Here is a 23998-nt window from a genome sequence, read left to right on the forward strand (position 1 = left end):
AATGCCTGTCATGATGTGGCTTAAGGAGCAGAGTCATTAATACTGTCATCTTGCAGGTATCTGCCTCAACCCTCGGCCAGTGAGGATCCTGAAGAAGGAATGCTGTTGCTCCTCGGGTGCTGCTTGGGGTATAAACTGTGACCGCTGTCCTCCCATCAGTTCCCGTGAGTGTTGTCTTGGTGTCCACCAATTAACTTTATTTGAAACTTGAAGGAGTCAAAGTTAATTATGGATTAAATACATTCTGCATTTATTTTATAAGACACTGCATCTTGGAGAATGTTCCACAGGTTTAGAGAGACAATTCCAAGAAAAATTTGTAAGGAATGCACATTGTTTGCTTGATATTGACTTAAGTTTTACAGAAGAATGTCACTGACTGTATCTTCTCAGCTTATCTTACATACTGTACCATACTATTGTTGCCTCACCAATTCCTTGTGTGAACCCATCAGCTGAGTTTGAGAAGCTGTGTCCCCTCGGTCCGGGGCGATCAGAATCAGGAGCTGATCTTAATGAATGTGAAATCATGCCGGGAACATGTGAGGGTGGAGATTGCATCAACACAGATGGTTCCTTCCGCTGCGAGTGTCCCATGGGTTACATTCTCGACAGCTCTGGGCGTCGCTGCATTGGTGGGTTCAGTTGTTACCTGTCTGCTGTCTTGCTGCTACACACCAACATCCCCTACCCCTAGACAGTGTATTAAATTTCTATCATGCCCAGTATGTCCAAAAGACACTGCCTGCTTAATCATGCTATTCATGACTTTTAGGTAAAATTCTTGAAGAATGTGATTAAACTTGTATTTTAGGGAAAGAAACAGCTATCATGAAAGATGAGAATTGTCACTGTACTGAATTCTATTATATGTTTTCGTTTTTTTTTTAATTGTAACCCTCATAATATTTGTTTACCTTTAACATGATTTCACCGAGCTTTAGTAGCCTTGTCCTTGATAAAGGCTTAACATTTCTGTGATTAGATGAAAATGAGTGTGCTGTCCCCAACATTTGTGGCAATGGAACATGCAGTAATGTTGAGGGAGGCTTTGACTGCTCCTGCCAGGAAGGATTTGCTCCTGGACCAATGCAGGTGAATGATGACTATTTGTGCAAGCTAGGCTTAATATGATCTTTCTTTGGTATATATATGAAATATTATGATTGCCTCTGTATCTTTTGCAAATTAAGAAAACCACTGCCTTTGGTGTTTTGTCTTCCTATAGGAGTACAAGGGGTGATCTTAGCAGAACTGCAGTAAAGTACTAGAGTTCTTGATTCCCTGTTAGCTTCACATCCAATAAGTGTCAAAATGAATGTCTCCTTGTGCCCAGACATGTGAAGATGTTGACGAGTGTGAGGAGCTGGGCCACCAGTGCGCCTTCAGGTGTCACAACATGGCTGGGACCTTCCGCTGCATCTGTCCCTACGGCTACACACTTGCTCCCAACGGCCGCCACTGCCAGGATGTGGATGAGTGTGCCACACCGGCCAACAATTGCAGGTTCCTTTGTAAGAACCTCATAGGTACCTTCATGTGTATCTGCCCTGAAGGCTACCAGCAGGTAATACAATATAGTAATTTGTAATTCTCCCTTTCATGTATCTTTACATATTTAACATCTTTGTCTTGTACAAGGTGTGACCCTTACTTAATCAGCCATTTGATCATCCTGGCTTTTGTGTAACTTGTTAGCTTAATGTCACCACCATAGCAGCACACTGACATACACCATTCATCAGCAGCAGAGTTTTGTCCACACTATTTATCAATTCATGTTTTATGTGTGTGCAAAGGGTGAGGTAATGTACCAATTACTGAGGTGTGAGGTGCCACAGGTAGGCATGACGGACGACTGTAAGGACATCAATGAGTGCGCCTCGAACCCCAACATCTGCAAAAGTGGCCGATGCATCAACACCAAGGGCTCCTACCGTTGTGACTGCTATGACGGCTTTGTCTCCAGCAGGGACGGCAAGCAATGTATTGACCAAAGGGAGGGATACTGCTTCAGGCAGCTTGTTGGTGGGATGTGCTCAACCACAGGCGACAGTCTTGTCAAGGTACCTTCTGCCATATATATACCAGTACAAGTATTATATTATGTTGATGCATTATTAGATCCACAATGATAATGACCTTTGAGGAAATGTCTTTGAATGATAAATTTTAGGAAGACTTAAAAGTGAAAACATAATTACTTGAATGTATATTGATATCATGATGCAGGTGACCAAAGCTGACTGCTGTTGCACCATGGGCCTGGCCTGGGGCCCCATGTGTGAACACTGCCCACGTCGAGGCACCCCAGAATATGACGAGATCTGCATGGAGGCTGGCTTCTCTGTTGACGGCCTGGACATTGATGAGTGCCAGATGCCTAATCTTTGTCGCAATGGCAAGTGCATCAACACCATGGGGTCTTACCGATGCATCTGTGACAAGGGATACCAGCCAGACCACTCCGGAACTCGTTGCATTGATGTCAATGAGTGTGAGGGCACACCGTCGCCCTGCAAGTTCACATGCCAAAACACAGAGGGGTCATACCGCTGTGCCTGCCCCCGAGGCTACACGCTCAATCCAGACGGCATCACTTGTCGGGACCTGGATGAGTGCACTACAGGACAGCACACTTGTGAAAATGAGTGCGTCAACACTCAAGGGTCATACAAGTGTACTTGTGCCCAAGGATTCAATGAAGTCGGTGAACAGTGTATTGGTGAGTCATTTGTGATTTATTGCAAATGTGTTGTTGACCAAATTGCAGTAAAACTTATTTTCAAGTAAATTTGATGAAATGCATTCTGTATGGAGAGATTGATATGGAATAACAACCTCTACCTTTACACAGACCCACTCTAAATAGAAGGAGGAGTCAGGGGTGCCATGGGCTGCACTTGGCACATGGCAAGATGCATCACACTAATGTGTCTGTAAATTTTATCACAACTGAAATGATAACATTTAATTTTATGTAATAAGCAATTATGATCTCTCAATGACCATCAGATATCAATGAGTGCCTGGAGCAGACTGGTCTGTGTGGCCCCCTGGGAACTTGCCTGAACACCCGGGGAAGTTTCAAGTGCATCTGTCCTCGAGGCTTCAAACTGGATCCATCTGGGACCATGTGTATAGACTCTGATGACTGCTTGGATGGCTCCTGTGATGGGGGATGTGAGGTAATTCATTGATTGCTCCTTTCCAAATGAATTCAGAGTAGATTCCATTGTTCATTCTTATGTTATGTATATGGTGAATCCATTCCTGTGAATGGGTTCTTTATTGGTTAGTCTTTTTATAGCCGCTACTTATGATATGAATGCAGCATGACACATGACATGGTTACCACTGTTTTCCTCTGCTACCAATATAAGGATAATTACAGTATGTTCCCAGGAATGCAGAATGAGTGTGACATAAGATATGTATTATTATATGTATTATTTTTGCATTTTTTGCCATAGGGACTCATGTGTGGCTGCCCAGATGGTTACCGCCGTCATCCCTTCTACAACCAGTGTGTGGATGATGACGAGTGTACTCAGGGAAGCTTGTGTGGCTCAGCTGATTGCCAAAACACTCTTGGCTCCTTCAAGTGTGGCTGCCCTAGTGGATACTCCTTCAACTTTGCCCTCCTAGTGTGCATTCAGGTTGGTAGACAGTTGTTCTCTTGTTCATAAGCTGTATCTTCATTGTTCTTAATTATTAAATGAATGTTTCTAATTTGCCATGAAGACCACAATTTTGTATAAGTAAACTTTCATTTGCATACTTAAATTTACCTTACAGAATGTCATTTTTTTGCAAATTACAGTGACACATTTAGCATCTGTTCATGTACTCTATAGCATATACTAATCTTTACACTACTTTCTCTTTTCTCGGTCATTCTTATAAACACATGCTTTCCTTCCTCCACCAGGTTGATGACAACTGCATCTCGAGTCCCTGCGCCTATGGTTGTAATTCTCTTGGAGATGACAGCATAGCTTGTGGCTGCCCCTCAGGCTTCTCCAGGATTGGCTCAGTAAGAATCTCATGAGAAACTTTAGAATTTTATACCTAATCTTGAATATATAATTTCCGTTTTAAGTCCAAAGATTTAGAAAAGTGTAAAAAATTAAGTGTTTTGATGAAATTATTATATACTGCCATCCAGGTACCTTTATTCTCTTTCAAAACACAAATAAGCAACTTATAAGTTTTAGAATAGTATAAAGATTTTCCAAAATGCACTTTTCATTAGTGTATAAAATTTCTGAGATATTGCCTTCACCTTCATGCAATAATTTTGAGTCAAACCTGTAGAATTCAATTTTCAGTCAGTTTTATAAAGAAGAAAATATTCAAAAGAAAATGAGTAATAAAAACTGAATTTTGTTGTATCCAGGGCCACTGCATGTCCACCCTCAACCCTCCTGTTGGTGGCTACCAGAACGGCCAGTTTGGAGGCGGTGGACTGTATGGCATCGGTGGTGGACTGGGAGGTGTCGGGGGTGGTGATGGTGGTGGTGGTAGAGATGGCTCCTTTCCCAATGGTGTTCTGCCACCAGGAGGATTTACTGGCAGTGTTGGAAGAGTTACAGGAAGATATGATGGAATTATTGGAGGAGGTACAGGAGGCTATACTGGTGGTGGTGCAGGTGGAGGAGGAGTTCCAGGGGTATATGGTGGTGGTGGAACAGGTCCAGGTGGTTTTGGTGGTGGTTTTGGAGTTCCAGGAATATATGGTGGTGTTCCAGGAGGTTATGGTGGTGGTGGAGGAGGGCCAGGAGGGTTTGGTGGTGGTGGTGGTGGTGGTGGAGGTCCAGGGGGATATGGTGGTGGTGGAGGTCCAGGAGGTTATGGTGGTGGTGGAGCAGGATCAGGAGGGTATGGTGGTGGTGATAGTGGTGTTGGTGGCAGATTCCCAGGTGGTGGTGGTAGTACTGGATTCACTACTGGTGGTGTGCAGGGAGGATATGTTGGTGGTCCTGGGGTGGGGCAGGGTAGCATTGGAGGCAGAGGTGGTGGACATGGTGGTGGGCAAGGTGGATTTGGCAGAGGTGTTAATGGTGGTGGAGGAGGAGGAGGTGGACAAGGTGGATTTGGCAGAGACAGGGGTGGAGGAGGTGGTCTGTATGGTGGTGCTGGTGGTGGAGGCGGAAGTGTTGGGGGCAGTGCAGGAGGAGTGTATGGGGAAGGCTATGGGTATGGCTACACCTCCACACAGTATGACTTGGGAGGAGTACCCACATTCCCTATTGGACAACAAGACCCTCATGGCAACAATGAAAATATTATCTCAACTGAGGGATGTTTCTCCTGTAAGGTAAGAGTTTGTCTTGCTGTTTGACACACAGCTCAGTCTTGCACCAGCTCTTCAATACAGCAGATTAAATTGTACAAGTTCACTGTGATAGCATTATTAAGTCTAGTGAAATTACCTAGAAATTAATTAAGCTAAAGTTCTGTACATTTAGGTATAATGAATACATGATGTTTGAATTTTTATATTTTCATCACTTTACAGTTTACATTGATTCCAGATTTGCTGCCTACTAACTTATGTTGCTACAAATTCAATACTAAAAAAATATATACTCTCAACAGTTCAATGGGCAGAGTGCTCCATCAGGCAGGAGGAGACGCTCAGTCATGTCAGAGGTGATCAGTCCGATAATGCTTGCGCCGGTCTCGGCCAACCTCACTGACAAGGAAGTGGTCCTGGTACATGCACACAACCACACACACAGAGTAAGTTTGCATTGTAACTAAATAACTGTGTGGCTCATTGCTTAAGAAAAAATTGACAGGCTGATTACTGTTTATTTTCAGTACTTATGAAATACATAACATTTTTTTCATTTCCCTGCATCCAATGCATTATACTTAAATGATGGGAAGCATAAATGAGGTATGTATTACTAAAAATGCCTGATAGTCAGAATTTAATTACTCATATTACAACTTATAAGAAACAATGACCACACACAGGTGGTGAGGAGAAGTTTGGAAACTGAATTAAGACGACAAGAAAGCATAGCCCAGAGGTCATCCAAGAATCCAATAGTTCTGAAGGTTTCCCTCGACCAGACCAGGCACAGGACCAGATTAATCAAGCTGAAGCCAGCCATCACCTACCTTCAAGTGAGTGTCTTTTCCTAAGCAAGCTGATCTTCATTATACCACTTTTACCCTAATTAGGGCATGCAACTTTGCATGTTGAGCCTCAGTGATCAGCATAATTCCAAGAGCTCTGAAATCTTCCCTTCTTTACAGAACAATGTGAAATATGAAATTGTGCAAGGAAACGATGATGGCATCTTTGAGATGCGGTCACACAACCATGGCACTGCCTCGCTCCACTTCAAACACCACCTCCACCAACCAGCCACATATGATATTGAAATTGTGGGTCGTCCTCTTGATTATTCCAATATAAATGATGGGGCACACAGTGACCTAGACATGAACCTTAGGATCATTGTGACACACTAATAAGAAGAGAAAAGTTATTAGAAATGTTTATTTTCTTGCCCAAACATGCCACTGGCAATGGCAACAATGAGCAAATTATCTTGACACAAACCTTGAGAGTGAATGTGTGTGTATGTATGAGTGTGTGTTTAAGCAAGTGCATGTGTGTGAAGCAGTGGCATATAATGTTGAAATACTTCCATATCTCCAAGTGTTCCATAGTTTTCTATAATTTATTTAACATGCACTGAGCTGAAGGAAGAGAAGTGAACCCTCCACAAAGTAGGTGATAATTCCTGCTCGGTATTCAGTACGCAACCGTTGCCTGACATTAATAGAGCTTCTCAACTTGAATGAAATGCAAGTTTTTGTGCTTGATTTGATATTCTCAGTAGGGATGTATGTAATATTCCTATAATTTTGTATGTTTTTTGGAACCGATAAACATGAAAACACCATATCAGACCACAATCTTTGAAAATTTCTCGCAGGACATAGTTGAATGACGTGACAACTGGAGTCCATCATAATTCTTTTTGTCTAGTAGTATGTACATTGATGTGTACTTAGTAGATATTAGAAAGTTCCTTCCTGTCAGTTGGTGACATTTGTGATGAGCAAAGCTGGGAAATATGATGCAGTTTCGTGAAGTGTTAAGGACTCTTGTTGTGGTGATATTTATGAAGGTGCTAATTCTACTTGGCTTTGCTTGAACTCATATGTACTGTATGTAACTTAGGGACCACTAGTTTTAAATAACAAATCACTGAGGGAATGTGCCGAAGTTACTTTCATCATGTCACCTTGCATTGTTTCAAAGTCATGCCCGCACTGCATGCTCTCTCACGTGAGCTTGTACTGAAGAGTTACAGTGAAAACAGTCTACCAAGAACCCTTCCATATCTGCTCAGTGATAAGCTACCATTTCCCATCACACCCTCCCATCATATTTAGCCTTCAAACTTAGTCACTTCAACATGTCACTCCCAGAACAGTCAATTATTCAGATGTATAGGTAAGCATCTGTGTATGAAGTGTATAACTTAAAGGTTTCATACAAGGTCGTTGTCCTAGTTACTTGTTTTAACACATTCACATGCCTTCCAAACGTATTGAGTCCATAATTGACCCAAATGACCCTGCCCAGTGGTCCTGAGTGAGTGGCGTGATGTGTGGTGGGTGTGGTGCTCTGTGGTGTCTGTCTACAGAACAAGCATGAATGCCTCTCTGGTGTACAGTCTTGAATTTCACTGCAGTGTTAGATATATTACATTACACAGATGATTTATTACTGATCTGTCTGATTTCATGACTTATACTGTTAAATTACAAATTGTATAAATTTGATGAATAGTAACATGGCTATCTTGTTGATTAAAATATTATTGCATTAATAGTTATGCCTCTGACATTTTATCAATACCTGTGAACTTGCAGGCACAACTTAATTCAAGTAGCTTGATATTCTCACTCTTCCCCTCCTGAAAATACAAGGAAAAATTTATTAGTCATTTATGGGTTGAGCACACATGACTAAGAGAACATTACCATCAAGACTGTGCAGTGGCCAGAGGGGCATCAACCTTGTTCTTTCTCACTGCCAAAGGACACCATTTATGCAAAAACAAAAAAATTAACTCACCTAGGTTAAGTGACTCTTTGTAGTGAAGGTTATAGGGGGAGAAATCACTATAAACACGTTTTGTACATAGTCTAGTGCAGCGTTTCTTAACCTTTTCCCACCTCAGTACACACTCCCTGGAAGTAAACACAAGCAGCTCACCATCTTTCACATTACAAAAACTAAAATACATAAATAAAAATAAATGGATGAGATACAGAGCTGAAATTTGAAATCCTCTAATGCTGTTACTGCCCATGCCCTCTGGTGATCCAGCCTCACATTATTAAACCTCAAAACTGCAGTTAGGTCACACTAAATATATACCAGCAAGGTGGCCAAGCTTTATCATGAAGCTCAGAGTCACAAATGTGCAACATGTGAATAAGTGTAGTACAAGATCCTATTTGTCTGAACAATTTGGTATTTTGTACTGTAACAAGAGAACATTTCCAGTACTGTCAGAGAATGTTGTACACTGAAGGCACAATTTTACAGCACCAAGACAAGAGACCGAAGACCTTTATGCTACTCAAATGCTCAGTACCAACAGTCAATCAGCTCTCTAGCAATAAAGTCCTTCCATGTTCCACATTCAAGTTGCAGATAGCCAGAACATAGTACCCAGGTTAAGAAACGCTGGTCTAGGTCTAGTGCTTTAGCTCTTGCAGGGCTTTGACACTAGCTTACTTAAGGATGCAGAAAAGGGAAGACATATTGTGTTCTTTTACCCTTCTCTGATAAAGATGTCCCTAGATTCACCCACTCTCATGGTATTCTTGTAGATCCACCTACACTCATAAATATTCCCTCAGATCCACCTACTCATAATATGCCCCTAGATTCACCTCCACTCAAGAGTTGATTCAGCCACCTGGTGTTGGCATGGCTGGTGGCTGGAGGGTAGCTGGATCTAGCTCTTGTTGACAGAACTATACAACAGACATGAAAAGAAGGGTTTGCTGTGGTGCCAGATTGTAAGCCTTTACTGGTATAAATATACTTTGGGTTCTTCTGTATGGTAGTGAGAACCCTGGCTCCTTCCCTACATTCTGCAGGCTCTCTCTTCTCAGACAGATCACACATTCCAATATGTAATAATTACATTGTTAATGATGTCAGACAAGCTTGGAGTTAAGCTGTGTTTATAATACACTTGATAAGATTTTGTTGCACAAACCCTTCACTGTGAAAACTTTGTAGTGACTTGCTAAACAAGATATGAACTTCAGTCAAACATAAAAAGTTTATAGCTACATTACATTACAATTTTTGCCATGTCCGGAGCACACAGGAGTTGAACACAAGTTTATGGGTATGGAATCAAAGCTTTAATTCAACATGACATCATAAGTGGCAAAAAATAACCTAATTTGTATAAACTATTAGCAATTAGTGCCAACTTTCAGTTTCATAAGAATGGCTTTATGTGTGAATTTTCTTTTTATTTTCTTTTTTTTTCTGTATTAGAGGTTAGGGGGAGTTAATTATAGACTATTTATAATGACTGCTACAACCACAGACTCTTCTAATCATTAATACGCTGTTCAGCATCTCAAACTATTTATCTTGAGCAACAGATGCCTTAATAAACACTGCCTTAGAGTTACTCTCCACATTGCCTTCATGTTGTAACCTTCCTGAGTGATACCTACTTAGCCTACATTGTGTTCACTTGTTACTGGAAATCATGTGCACTCCTATTTCCAGGTATTTTTAGTACCTCTGATCCTCCTCCTATTTTGGCTTTCTCCATTTTCCTCATAGTTTTCCACTCCAGTCAACGGTTCCCTAGACAATAGTGATGTCACGACTGCTGATCCCCTCCAAAAAAAGAGAGAGAAAAAAAAATGCTTGTAAAAATTTTTCATAATAAATATCTTGTAAGACATGAAATTTTAATTATCATGGTTTAGAAGAGTGTGCAGTGGAGCCACGCCAGACGAAAAAGAGAAGACCAAGGAGAAGATTTATGGTTGCATGGAAAGTAAGACACGTGAGTGATGGACGTGTAACTGAATACGTTTTAATAATAAAATAACGTCCATTTATTTATTTTATTATAACAACCTCCATATATCATTGTCTCCTCTCCTACGTTTCCCTTTCCCACTTCCCGATCGCGAGGGGAAACAAAGTACTATATAGTTGTAGGGGAAGGTGTAGACACACATCACTGGCAGAATTCCTTTATTCTAGAGGCTATACGTTTCGGGAATTACAGGAATCTTTCTTATCTTCAGACCGTCGGAAAAACAATGAGTTCAGAAAACTGAATAATGTGAACGAAAGCGAGAGGCAGGAGAATAAGAAAAAGCGAAAACAAGATAACGATAATAAGGAAATAATGAAGGAGGAGGGGAAGGAGAAGGAGGAGGGAGACGAGGTGACAGGTACAGGTACCACCATACCTGCGTCAGTCGCTTAGAGGACGTGCTTGGGGAGAGGTGAGCGTGTGTGAGGGACGAGGGCGTGTAGGTAAGTGTATTTCAGTATTATTAGAATCTGGGCTTCACGTGTATCCTAAAAGGCAGAGATGGTCAACCCGCTGTTTCAGGTCTTCCTGCGGCATGCGGCCCTTAAGGAAATTTGCGTATTAGTATACTGTTATAATACTATTTGTTCGTTTAATTTTAATGATATATAGCAATATAAGTTATATTATAATGGTTATTACTGCATTTTAACGAAGTTGAATATGAACTTTATATTTTAGTTACATATTATAATGAACGAACCAGCTATTACGCATCTGTTGTCCTGTTAACCTAGTAACGTGGCATGAGGGTACATTCATAGCACGAGTGCTGGCTGGTGAGCCTCACCAGTTTTGCTAACGTTACTCGGTTATCAATGTACTGATGCGTACATACAGTAAGCGACAAACAGCTAAAAACTCTGTAATATGAGAAAAATCGCAGACTGCTCTGTCCTCTTGTCCAGTAAACGAAACAGTATCATGAAGCCAGCACAGCGAGGTGGTAGCAAGAATACTCGCTTGTTATAGTTTTTTTTTTTTTTTATCATAAATAAGAACCTAAGAAGGCTAATGTTGTATAACATATGTCAGAGTATTATATTATAAGCTACCTAAGAAAGCTCCTTATGTATAATATATGTTAGAGCATTATATTATAAGATGTGGTGTGAATGGGGGGAGAATGAACGAAACGTGGTGAGAGTGTAATGTGTCAGTAAGGGGATTCATTTGATTCAGAAGAGTCGGAGATGAGTAAGTGTGGGAAGAAAATCACTCTACCTAGAGAAGTGGAGCTGTAAATTCCACCACGCCTTACTGACCTGCATCTACACCAGTGGATCTTTATAGATCTGACCCGACGGAACAAGGTATCAAGTGAATGTGACACTTGTGGGGGAGGTGAAAGGAATGTATTGGGTCGTGTGTGAAGGCATTATAAGAATCATTCTGTGATTATCAGGGTCCATGGTGTTGAACGCAGTGACAGCCGCCCCGGTGCAGAGGGAGCCAGGGAGTGACATGTAATGTTGGGCTCACGCTCACAAACCCCACAAGTCTCTTACTTGCTTAAGTGTGTGGTTGTCAGAAGGGTGAAAAACCTGCCCCCATTCGTTCACAGTAGCCGCGCTGTTGGGACGAAGTGGAGAAATGAGATGAGTCGGTGCCCCCTCAAAGTGAATGTGCGACACACACGTGGACGCCCTTCGTGCGGATAACGGAGTCAGCGTGGTTCCACCCGGAACGGATGGAATTTGATTAAGGAGTAGGGTAAGGATAACCACAGGTTACTCCTATAATGTGACAATCTGTCATTTGGAATGCCATTAAATTAACTTATATTTTGATAATCAATCTTTACCCCTTTCTTCCTATTTAAATTGTTGAGCTGGAAGCAGTCGAGGTTGGAAATTAAATAATTGTTTAGGTTTTGTAATCGGTGGCAGTTTTTTTAAGCAGTAAGCTGATCAACTTTAAACATCGTAAGGGGACAATAACTTCTCAAACAATGTTGGTCAGTACATTGTTATGGTCAGTTGATGTCTTGTGGTCACAGTGGTTGTATTTTGTTGTAGGGAGCACGGTACGAAGAACAATGGCTTAATTACATATATTCACAGGAGGCAATATGAGGCCTTTATCACACACTCACCATTTAATGTATCCCTTTCACCCAAGAAAGTTGAGCACCACTGGCATTAAGTAAATGCTGTGAAATTGTCATTCACTTTGCTGTAATTAATTGGTGGGTTGTTTGCCAGTTCATTTGTTAATTAAGGAGTTATTTGTTAGATTGCTTGTTCCTTGTACGTATTTATTCATTCATCTTCTATAGATATCATTTAATCAAAAGAAATGTTATGCGTTAGCAGTGTGCCAGCTTACATAAAAAAAAATGTTGTGCGTTAGTTTGCCAGTTTATGTGAGGACTGCTGTGCCTTAGTTCCATATATATTGCAAGGTGAAAAAGTGTGTGTTCGCTACGGTGTGTCAAAGCTTTGGGATTCTTGGGAATGAAGCAGTGAGGCAGGTGGCATCGTGGTTCTTACCTATCAGACAAAGTAGTTTACTTACGCGTAGCTGACCGTCTAAGTGTGTGTGTGTGTGTGTGTGTGTCATTCACCTACGGTCGTCTGATGGTCACCCAGCCGGCCGTTCCCCTACGGAGAGCTCAGAGAGGACGGGGGGTTATCTTGGAGGGACGAAGAAAAAAATTAGGCGTAGGGAAGAACATTGAATGGCGAAAAAAGAATGTAGTAGTGACAGATGACTCATGATGATTAGTATCATGATTGCATGAACTACGTTATTCATTACGTAAAAAATATATATATTTTAGAACTAAGGGAGTGGACGTAACCGAAACCCCCCCCTATCTGACACTGGCAGAATGCTTAAACTGAGTTGACAACCGTGAAATACGTACTGTATCTTTTTTTTTTTTTTTCTTCGTATTTAGACGTCCTGCCTCGGCATTGTATAGGGACGCTATTGGAGGTACTATGTATTAGTACAAATTAAAATATATTCACGTGTTCATTTTCCACTAATAATAACACGTGTGGTAAGCGTGGTGAATGAGAATTATTACCATAGAGCAGTGGTTCCCAAAATTTGTTACATGGTGGCGCACTGAAGGTATATTTTGGTCTTTGACGGCGCACCGACTGTGTAATCGGTGTAGTGCAAGCCTACTAAAAAACACAAATTTAAGAGCGCATAACAAAAAAAATAAAAATAAAAGATAAATAAAAATAATTAATAAAATAAAAATAATAATAATGATAATAAAGTATAATGATGATGATGATGATGATGATAATAATAATAATAATAATAATAATAATAATAATAATAATAATAATAATAATAATAATAATAAATAAATAAGTAAAATGAATAATCATAGGCGTTGTACTTTGGTGTCATTGCACAATTTGCGAATGGTATAGAGACGCTGGATATTAGTTCGCATGACAAGCAGAACTAGTGGATACGGAAGGATTTATTGCGTCTAGGTGAAGTTTTGATAATAGTGAATGAATGATGGTCTACAGACTACAGCTCATAAAAGTTGTTGCTTGTCCATAATATTGTCTAATGTTACTAATGAATTTGCATCAATACGAATTCAGAATTAATTTCAATGTGAATGAAATTGGATCATGATTGCCAGCTAACCCATGTTTAGGTGGTAACAGTCTGATAGTGCATAATGAAAAGAAAACCCTGTGCCTACACCTTGTCAGTTGAGCTGAACTTTTGTTGCAGAGAGGACGCTCTAACGTTAATTCAGACGCGTCCTCACCCCCCTCTCGACCGCGTCATAATAGTTATAAAGATCACCAGGTATATTTCATTGTAGTACTTTTGTTACAGGTGCTGCTGAAAGGAGAATCTGGCCAGCCTGTCATGTCCACCCTGGCGAAGAAAATGTCCATGATTGTTATTGACAACTATACGAGAAGAGCTGGTCTGCTGCCTTGCCTCGCATTCCTTTGCCCCATGGTGTGGCAAACAGTGAGAGCTGCTGTAGTGTTGGTATATGAAATGTTGTGTTTCCATGTCAGATTATTATTATATTACTGTATTGGTTGGTCATTTAAATGCATTCTACTTTTCGCAATAATGTTCTTCCTTCCAAGAACTAGGATAATTAATAAGGTTGAGAAACGAGCTGTTATATATATTTTTTTATTTATTCACAATCGTGTGTAGTAGACGGTGTTCAGCGTAGCGTATATTTAGTAGCGTATATTTATATATACATAAAAATTCAGTGTATTGCAGACTTCATCTCAGTGTATTGCAGACTTCATTTCTAAGAAAGATCCACGAAGTACTATGGCAAAAAAAAAGTTAGCCTCAGATGCATGTAAATCCTATAAAAATGTAGCACTTCTTGAACATCCAGAGACTCTCCAGAGATCAGGTATATATATACATCATCATAACTAAAAAAGTGACCAAGTGGTCTTTTTCTTGAAAAAATCCTTTAGTCGAAAGCACTCCGGAGACTCCCCGGAGTACTAAAAAAAGAGTGCCCAAGTCGTTTTAATTTAAACACCATTTTAAATGTAATAAAGACCAAAATTAAAGATTATAAGCTTAATTTATAAATTACTACAAATTAAACAGCTTACAAATTGTACTAAATTACAATTTGTACTAAATTACTAATACAAAATTAATATCTTAAATTACTACATATTAAATAATTTAAATTGCAAATCACTAAATTAAATTTCTATTGCAAATCAGTAAGTTAAATTTCTACATTTTTTAGACAAATCGCAAATAAATTTTAAGTTTCGTGGCATAAAATTACTACAACTTTGACATTTCGTTACATTGACATTTTTGATGGTTTTTTTTTTTCTACTGAAAAAAAAAGCGTTAAATGCAAATTACATAGGCTAGTAGTACACAACCATCCCCAACTAAATGATACTGAAAACTATGACAGCTTCTTGGAGGTGGTCTTACCAACTTTATAGTATGTAAAGTACGATACCATATAGTACGAGTCCCGATAATCTGCACATACAATACTTTAAAATTTTGTTGGTTCTAGAACCATCTCCACTACATCTTTGAAAAAGCAACCTGGGACCAACTATACTACCAGTATTACAAAGGTAGGTTACGGGCATTGGCCATAGCGGCACATGAACGTTCACGTGAGGGTGTGGTGGATAACAGATATCTTACACCGGGACACGGCGCCACAGTGATTGATATCTGGGTTTTAATCTACATTCACTGGTACCCATCCATCAACCAACCCGGAGGAAGGATAACAACTGAGTGAGCAGCGCACTAAGTGCGCCAGTCTGGAATCGAAGTGGAGCCCGAAGATTCATAGCCAGCATGCTAACCACTCCACCAGAAATGTGTGCAGCGACGTTTGTGTTGCATAAGGTACATTTTCTTGAATCTTCACTCCTTATCTTGCGCTTGCAGATGTCTTTTTGAAGGGCTGTGTGGCTGGCTAATTTCCAAAAGCCTGTAAGAAAATGAATTATCGGAGGGGGGTATGGGGTGTGAATGTAGAGTCATGAGAATGGATGAAAAACACATTGAGATGGTATGGTCATACCGAGAAGGTGAAGAGCAGATTTTGTAAAGATGGTGTATACGAGTGAAACACTTGCAATAAGAAAGAAGCCAAATTGTAAAGATAGGGAGATTGGTGCAAAGAACGAACAAGCAACACTAGTAAATTAGAATACCAGAGAAAGCTTATTGACAGGAAACTTTTTTTTTTATGGATCAGATTATAAGAACACTTGACTTGCTAAGCAGATGCGGCCTATACACTTAATTATACTCAGAATTAATGGCACCAAAGACCTAACAAAACTAATGCCAGTTTTTTTTATTTACTTATTTTTATGCAGTGAAATATTATATGTATACAAGTACAAAGACGGATCATATAAGCTAAAATCTGCATACAAGAAGCAAACAGAGTGAATGACAGCCTCACATTATTGGAAGGTTGTGAAGGATTCTTGGATAGTTAAGGCAGGGCTTGCTGGATCCGTCTCTCCAGCGCCAAGCGAGTCAGGCTGGGAGAAAGGAACGTTATTATTATTTTTTTTTTTTTTTCTCGAACGTTATTATTATTTTTTTTTTTTCTCAAGAGTTGCCCAGGCTTTCCAGGGAACTTAATGGGCTGCCTCATCATTAGATATAGTAATTATCTGCAGTATTTTACACAGAAGTGCTGAACAGAGACATAAGCTGCAAAAGAAGGGAGTGGAAGCGCCATCGTAATGGTGATAATGAATCTTATTGATAACAATGAGTTAAGATTACCTACAGTTCCTCTGACAACTGATACAACTTAAGACAAACTCTAATGATGGCTAACTGCATCAAAAAAAGACCCACAAGAACTTTATACTGGAGCCTGTTAATTGACAAATAAACGAAATAACTTTTGAGAATGGGCGGCGCGGGTGACTATACAAAAAAAAATAAAATATATATATATATATATATATATATATATATATATATATATATATATATATATATATATATATATATATATATATATATATATATATATATATATATTGGTTGACTCTCTCGACCGATTTGGGTTTTTACTTTTTCTGAACGTGGGATTTGTTAGGCTTTTTTTTTTCATTTATTGATCCACTTGCCGTTTTACCGATCTTTCGTTCATACAGCCAATTTTTTTTTTTTTTTTTTTTAGCGAATGATTAGGCTTCAGGTATTTTTTATTTTTCTATTTTTTTTTTTTTTTTTTACAGCCGATTGCACTTTCACAGGGCTTCCTTATGCAGCCTTTTCTTAAGACTGACTGGATTTCCCTGCTTTTTTCTCTGAACTAAGTATCCTTTTTAATGTAATTTTCTTCTTTTGAACACCTATATACCTAGATTTCTTTACTGTACATTTTTCTCTATGAATGGCTGACTAGGGTACTGACTTTTATCTATTCTTATCTATATTTCTTAATACCTTGTTGACGAGACTTTCTGAACAGCTGGCTTGGTCTCGAGACACTTACCCTCCAATTTGCTATTACCCCTCCTGGTCTCGCTTTGGGGACGGACACTCAAGTATGCCTTTTTTTTTCCTATTATAGTCGCCCTCGGTCAGGGGCTCTATTACATAAAAAAAACAATAAAAACATGCATCTAGAATCTAAAATTCCATCTTTAAAATATCTCAAAAGCTTGATCTAAATTTTTCTTACTAAACCAAAACAGATTCCAGTAATAATTAATGTTGGCTTGTATTTAATCGTCATAGCCACCTACATACAATTTGGCGATTATGGAAATAACCTTAACCTATTAATTTCCAGACAGTGGTGACTCGTTTCTGAACAAAAACATGAAGCTTTTTCAACTCGTGATCTACACAGTGAAGAGATCAGCAGTGAAATCAATGAACAGAATTCACACAATCTAGTCTAACTTAACCTAAACCTCAAATGAGAACACTTATGTTACTTAAATATTAGCCACAAACTTTAAAGAATGCACATTACAAGGATATAAAATTTAATGAACTTCTTTTCTTTCAGTTCTTTTGCAGCAATCCAGTATGTGGGGACAGCAAGAGATGATGGAGGTGGGGGATGAAGTAATAATACAAGACCTGCCACTTCACCCAACTAAGAGCAACTCTACTAGTCACCACAAGACTCTACCACATACAGAGATGATGAAACTAGAAGAGGAGGAGGAGGAGGAGGAACCCGATATACAAGATGTGCCTCTTCACCTGATTCAGCGGAACTTCCTCTGTCACCACAAGACAGACAAAATACCAGACAGGGGAAGAAATGCCATGGTGATATACACGAAGAAGGGACAGGGTGCTGATGAACACATGGTCCTCTTCCCCAACTCCGAAAGAGTGGATGCCCTGGTGGAGTGTCACAAATGGGACTGGACAGAAGACACAAGCCCAGATACTATGGAGACCCTTAAGGAAATCAAAAAGCAGGCAGTAACTAAAGTAAAACGAGAGACAAAGATTAAAAAGGCCTTCTCAGCCCAATCTCCAGCCTTTGCCCAACATGCCACCTTAAGCAAGCTACAACAGTGGAAGACTCATGGAAAATTCAAAGCAAAATCATCAAAAATTCCAGAAATTACTGGGTACTCTGACACTTATGACTGGGATGGTCATTTTAATCTGCCTCCCAACTTGACTTTCTCACGTGAGCGACACTACCTGAGGATGGCAAGGCTGGCAGAAATGGAAGAATCTGACGAACACACTCCATTAGAAGACATAGACATCCCGTTACCAACGACTCCAGATGAACTCTTTGACAAAATCGATGGACCAGAAGAAGTTTAAAACACATGTAAATGACTAACAGTTGGTTAGTAAATGGAAATCAAGGTGGTAGATGCTGACAGTCATATGACAAAAGGTTAGGTAGGTAGGTAATGAAGATTAGCATGGTGGAAGATAAAAAGACTCAACCATTATAGAGTTAAATCAAAAGAAGTGGAGGAATACAGGAGGAATATTCAGTGGTGATGCAACAGGAGATCATCAAAGGAAGGATTACTTGTCATGGTTGTTATTTTTGGTCTCCTTAAATCTAAGACCTATAATCTCATACATGTTACTGTATCTTATCTTTTCTTTCAGCCATACTTTTCCGTTTTTGCAGCCATGTTTTTCTTACTTCATTAAATTTTCTTCTTATATTAAATCATCTTATATTAATATTCCTTTTAATGCACAAGGATATTTATTTTTTTGATGAGCATTGCCTCAAATTCCTGAATATATTTTGATAATTTTTAGTTATTGCAATGGATAACATTTAACAAGAACAGATTCAGTAGGGCCTTCCATTTAAATGAAGTCTTACATCTAACATGTTTACCCTTAGAATGTATAAAAATAACATCTGATGAACTATAATGATTTCATTGATATTTAGTTACTGGTAAGGTACAAGTATCACATGCATAATAACTAATACACATGTACTATATCCAAGTTCTGCACTACAATCTTTTAAGAACCTCAACCTAATAATATCACATACCGTTACCATCCATGTGAACAGCTGTGGTACTAAACAGGTGTGGCTGTTTCATAAGGGTTGGTGGACTGCAGACCTCCCTGTCTCAGCCTTGCCAGGCAGATAAGTGATTCATTCATATAATTCATTTTATACAAATAAATAATATTATACTTTTATATTCCATTCATTATTTTTTCATTGTTTTTTCTATCATTTTCTAACACAAAATACTACCAGATTTGATAAATTAATTACATCTTCCAGGATTGGTGCAGCACTAGCCAGACTGTAGCAGGGCTGGTGTCAGTTTTCAGCCCTGCGTGGCACCCTGAGTGGGTAATGTTATTTGCCTTCTGTGTTAGTTAAACAAATAGTGCAATACGTCTGTGATTCATGAATACTTGCCAGTTTTAGAACCCTACATGACAACCAAAGCTTAGTTTCAGTGTCCTGCTACTTCAATACTATACATTGTACTTAATAACTTCATAAATATTCCACATAGCTTTGGCAACACATTAAATTTTAAATTATGAGCCTGTGAGTACAAAACGTAATGTTTGTGATTTAAATAAAACTGCCTACAGCACAGCCTCGGTATTGTAATCTGAAATTATTATGCAGCTCCCCCAATTTTTCTTTACAATGCCACTGACAATACCCATCCAAGAAAGTGACCCATGCAGCCACATTTCACAGTGCTCTGATTGTTAAGTCTATATCTATTGACAACCTCTACCATGCATTCAGAATATTGATTGTGAGACCACTAACCCAGTGTGTGTGTGTGTGTGTGTGTGTGTGTGTGTGTGTGTGTGTGTGTGTGTGTGTGTGTGTGTGTGTGTGTGTGTGTGTGTGTGTGTGTGTGTGTGTGTGTGTGTGTGTAACATGCATATCACAGAATTTTCTATTAACTTGAGTGTCTTGGGGAGAAAACAGGTGAGTATCATGCAGTCTGAGCATATCAAAGAAGTGCATATCCAGAGGAAACCCTAACAACAGATCTGATGTGGCTATGTCCTAAAAGTAGTATATGGCTAGCTATGCTTTGCCTAATTTCCGCGAGTAGAAGGGTGGTCCACTAGACTATCCCCTTCCACCAGGGGACAACAGGGCTAAGCGTGTAAATGATGTGTGTATAAGGTGCTTTGTCCAAGCCACCTCCCAAGGGATTGCCAGCCTGATAGATAGATGTCCTAGAGCTGCCCACATGCATATTAACTGTGAAGGTCGAAATTACATGTGCAGGAAACACGTGCCAACAAGTGAAAATGAAATATCCAGGCCATTGGGACTCACAGCAATGAAACAATCCAGGAACATGTTAGCGCGGGCACATCACAGAGCGCCCGCCGTCAATGGGTAGTGTGGTGCCTGTGATGAAGGCAGCGTTTTCCGAGGCAAGGAACACCACAGCTCGGGCAACCTCCCAGGCCTCTCCCACACGTCCCATGGCATGTGTTGTCTTGCTGTGTTCCAGAAACTGAGGAAGAATTGTACAAACTTGCAAATATACAAATGGGCTTGGTGATGTTTCTTACTCAGCAGAACATCATCAGGGTTTACCTGAGCAACCACAATTCAGTCAATCAACAACCAATGAACACTTGTCCTACATCAGATGGCACAAAATGCATAGCTGACTGGTCACTCACCTTGGCATAGCTTTCATCAGTCATGCCGGCCCGCTTATGTACTTCGGTGATGATGACGCCAGGATTGACGGCATTGACCCTCACCCCCCGGCTGGCCACCTCCAGGGCCACTGTGCGTGTCAGCTGGTCCAGTGCTGCCTTACTCATGTTGTATGCCACCACATCTGGGAACTGGGGAGAGAAATGAGTAGAAAGATAAATGGATAAAGCTATAATAAATAAACAAATGAGGAAAATGAGTAGGAAGGTAAATGAATAAATGTTGCTGTAATGAATAAACAAACTGATAAGAAAAAGGGGTAGGAAGGTAAATGAATAAATGAAGCTATAATGAATAAGTAAACTGATGACAAAAAGGAGTATCCACAAAGATAAATGAATAAATAAAGCTATCTCTGAGATAGTCAAGATAATGCACATAGCTTGGTGCATCAGACTTACTGCTCTGAGTCCAGTTACTGAGGATATGTTGACAATGTTTCCTTTGGTCTTCAGAATATGAGGTAGTACCAGCTTCATCAGCAGGAATACCGACCGTGTATTCATGTTCATCTGCTGGTCATAATCTTCCATTGTGATTTTCTCTATGCCACCAGGAACCAGAGTGCCTGGAGAATGAAAGCACCATGTGAGAAGAGGCATAGGATTGCATGAGGTGGTGATATGCAGGGAAAAACAGGATAGATGCATTTCTGTTGTAGCCACTTATTGCAGTAAGCAGGACATATCTGAGGCAAATGGACATTGCTGTGCAAACAAAGATGATGACAAAGGAGACAAAGATGAAGAAAGAGGATGATAAACACTTACAATCTAAATAGTTTAAATTTTTATTAAATATTTACTTAAATTAGAATACAAAACCTATTCCATATTCTATAATCTTTCCTGTGTCACTTTCAATATACTTAGTGACTCACCAGCACTGTTAACTAAGACATCAAGCCGTCCAAAGTGAAATACAGTGGCAGACACCACAAGCTCACAGTCCTCATCCTTGCACAAATCTGCCGTCACACTCAGCACCTGGTCAAGGATAAAATATTAGTTTTTGGCTAGACATCCTTCAAACTGAGATTCAAGTCACTGGGCCAGAAGCCAGCCTTGTGTCAGATACTGTTATGAGACTGCAATAGATTGAAAAAAAAAAAAAAAAGGATTACATATAAAAAGGGCAACTGCATTACCTTATCCTGAGGGAGACCTGCTTCCTGGCACACCTTGGACACCTCCTCCAGGGCGGCAGTGTTGCGGCCGCTGATGGTCACGTAGCAGCCCTCCTTGGCCAGCTCAATGGCACACTCCCGCCCTATGCCAGAGGTGGCACCTGAGAAAAATTGTTGCTTTTACTATCTCTGAATAAAAGCTTGGTGAAATAGATGCAGTGAATAGGCAGACATGGCAATATTTTAGTCACATGTCTACATTAAGACTGGACAGGCAACAGGTTGGCTCGGTAGCAGTGTTGGATTTGTGGCTGAAAGGCTAAGAGACTGATTTCTGCATGCAGGAGTTGCTCTGGCTGGGGGAGTGGCACCCTCTTGACCTCGGCCCCTCACTGTTACTGTGCACCACTATAATTATGATCTCTGCTGTCTAGTGCTTAATATATATATATATATATATATATATATATATATATATATATATATATATATATATATATATATATATATGGATACATACGCAGGAATTTATAATAAACTATATACTTTCATGGAAGCATGTGACTTTACAAACATTTACCTTTAGTTAAACACCGCGGGCATTATGGAAATATTTACTCTATCAGATACTGATTACTTATCGGCAAAATATGACGATTTTTCAAGTATAAATTTACACAATGAGATTAGCAGTGGAGAGGAATTAATGAACAATGGATCCAAACCGGACAACCTGATCTTAAGTAGACGTCAGATAAAAACGCTGTTATTTCAATATTATCCGCTACATTTTCAACTAACCTGTGATGAGTGCCACCTTCTCCTTCAGTCCTGACCCAACAGAAGCAGCCATAGCAATGCCAGAGAACAGCAGTAGTTCTTCCTATCCGGACTCCGAACTGTCTGTCGCCTGTAACTGGGCAGCATAGACTGCGGAGCAGCGGGCGGCGGCGCCGGGCGGCCGGCTATCAATAGGGACCCCCTCCCCTCCCAAAACTTTGCAGAACACCCAGCAACAGTGTGACCTCATGTCTGTCTGGCCCTCAGACAGACATGAATTTTATATCATGACAGAATTAAATGTCCATTTCAGTGCTACAGACATTTTCTAGACTTCATAAACAAGAGGAAATAAGGGATAATTTTTAGTATGATTTCACGCTTGTTTGCTCGTAACGAGTTTCGTTTTAGTCAGAAGGCCTACATCATGACAGAAGTAAATGACCCTTTTAGTACAAAGACATTTTCTAGACATCATAAAATTCATTTTTAGTCAGGGGTGGGTATAGATATGATATGCTAGTGACAAAACCGACAACCCAAATGTGGTTAATTCCTTCGTTATCGTTATCGTCATCTGGACTGAAGTTGATCAATGTGGTATTGAAAGAGGTATAAAAGTTTGCTTGGAAGATAAAAAAAAAAAAAAGGAAGATAGCCTGTAATTTCGTGAGATTTCTTATACATAAGCTAATACCACATTAATGTCAGGAAGTAGTTGATTAGGTGTTTAGATAGCCTTTATATCTAAACTAGTGTTTATCATTGATGTATGAATGTGGTATTTCAATATATACGTAAAAGTTCTTAAAATAGTCTCCCTTCATCATGATCGAAAAGATTACATGAATTTGTTTGCAAGGATTTGGTATGTCGTGGGTTTTCTTAAAGATTAACTCTATATCGATAGCTAATTAAGAATGAAATAGGTGATTAATTCGGTTTAACAATTCATAAGATATACTGTCCTTATATCATGAAACTATGAAGGAATTAAGAGTGCGTAGACTGTAAAAGATTCAGGAAAGTTTATTTCATGTAATGAGTTCCTTATATTCCAGGATATATCGATAGTTATTTAAGTGTTTGAATAGGTATTTCTGTACCTAGGCATTCAACTAGGTAAAACAATTTACTTGTAACTGGTCACATCGCAAGTTTCTAGTTCGCCTTAGGGAGGGAGAGATTAATAATTTGTAAATTTATCAAGCTTATCTCTCATCCACCGGCACCCATATCAACATAACGTTGTTGTCAGACGTGCGTGTGTGCGTGTGTGTGTGTTTGTGAATG

General features: G+C 39.6%; 3 protein-coding genes across 12 annotated transcripts in view; 2 read left to right on the forward strand and 1 right to left on the reverse strand.

The window, feature by feature from the left end:
- Positions 1-9978, forward strand: part of LOC135114786 (fibrillin-2-like) — a 63463-nt gene extending 53485 nt beyond the window's left edge. For all 3 annotated transcript variants that reach the window (XM_064030859.1, XM_064030860.1, XM_064030861.1), the window contains 13 exons: positions 57-164; positions 456-635; positions 986-1095; positions 1337-1567; positions 1842-2066; positions 2233-2725; positions 3016-3188; positions 3474-3659; positions 3932-4036; positions 4400-5320; positions 5602-5745; positions 5986-6138; positions 6271-9978. In XM_064030859.1, the coding sequence (XP_063886929.1) occupies positions 57-164; positions 456-635; positions 986-1095; positions 1337-1567; positions 1842-2066; positions 2233-2725; positions 3016-3188; positions 3474-3659; positions 3932-4036; positions 4400-5320; positions 5602-5745; positions 5986-6138; positions 6271-6489 (3248 nt within the window). In that variant the 3' untranslated portion in view covers positions 6490-9978. The remainder of the gene's footprint in view (positions 1-56; positions 165-455; positions 636-985; positions 1096-1336; positions 1568-1841; positions 2067-2232; positions 2726-3015; positions 3189-3473; positions 3660-3931; positions 4037-4399; positions 5321-5601; positions 5746-5985; positions 6139-6270) is intronic.
- A 1300-nt stretch (positions 9979-11278) lies between these two features.
- LOC135114788 (uncharacterized) lies at positions 11279-19985 on the forward strand. Of its 4 annotated transcripts, none has more exons than XM_064030867.1 (4): positions 11279-11437; positions 11689-11837; positions 13947-14108; positions 17635-19985. In XM_064030867.1, the coding sequence occupies exon 4, from the start codon at positions 17655-17657 to the stop codon at positions 18417-18419; it is 765 nt and encodes a 254-aa protein (XP_063886937.1). In that variant the 5' UTR covers positions 11279-11437; positions 11689-11837; positions 13947-14108; positions 17635-17654; the 3' UTR covers positions 18420-19985. The 4 variants fall into 4 exon arrangements, with proteins under 4 accessions (XP_063886937.1, XP_063886938.1, XP_063886939.1 ...); XM_064030868.1 differs by having other exon boundaries at positions 13947-14075; XM_064030869.1 differs by lacking the exons at positions 11279-11437; positions 11689-11837; positions 13947-14108 and adding an exon at positions 15066-15205.
- Positions 14248-22883, reverse strand: LOC135114787 (3-oxoacyl-[acyl-carrier-protein] reductase FabG-like). 5 transcript variants are annotated; one of them, XR_010275675.1, is made up of 9 exons: positions 22727-22883; positions 21947-22086; positions 21680-21785; positions 21201-21367; positions 20760-20930; positions 20404-20587; positions 19126-19212; positions 16057-16138; positions 14248-15573 (listed from the first exon to the last, which is right to left on the reverse strand). XR_010275675.1 is itself a non-coding variant. In XM_064030865.1 (7 exons), exons 1-6 carry the CDS (start codon positions 22776-22778, stop codon positions 20429-20431), a joined length of 795 nt encoding a protein of 264 aa, XP_063886935.1. In that variant the 5' UTR covers positions 22779-22883; the 3' UTR covers positions 14248-15573; positions 20404-20428. The 5 variants fall into 5 exon arrangements, 3 of the variants coding, with proteins under 3 accessions (XP_063886935.1, XP_063886934.1, XP_063886933.1); XR_010275674.1 differs by lacking the exon at positions 19126-19212; XM_064030865.1 differs by lacking the exons at positions 16057-16138; positions 19126-19212.
- Positions 22884-23998: the final 1115 nt, after the last annotated feature.

This window comes from Scylla paramamosain, chromosome 28, assembly GCF_035594125.1.
Source record: "Scylla paramamosain isolate STU-SP2022 chromosome 28, ASM3559412v1, whole genome shotgun sequence".
Lineage (NCBI taxonomy): Eukaryota > Metazoa > Arthropoda > Malacostraca > Decapoda > Portunidae > Scylla > Scylla paramamosain.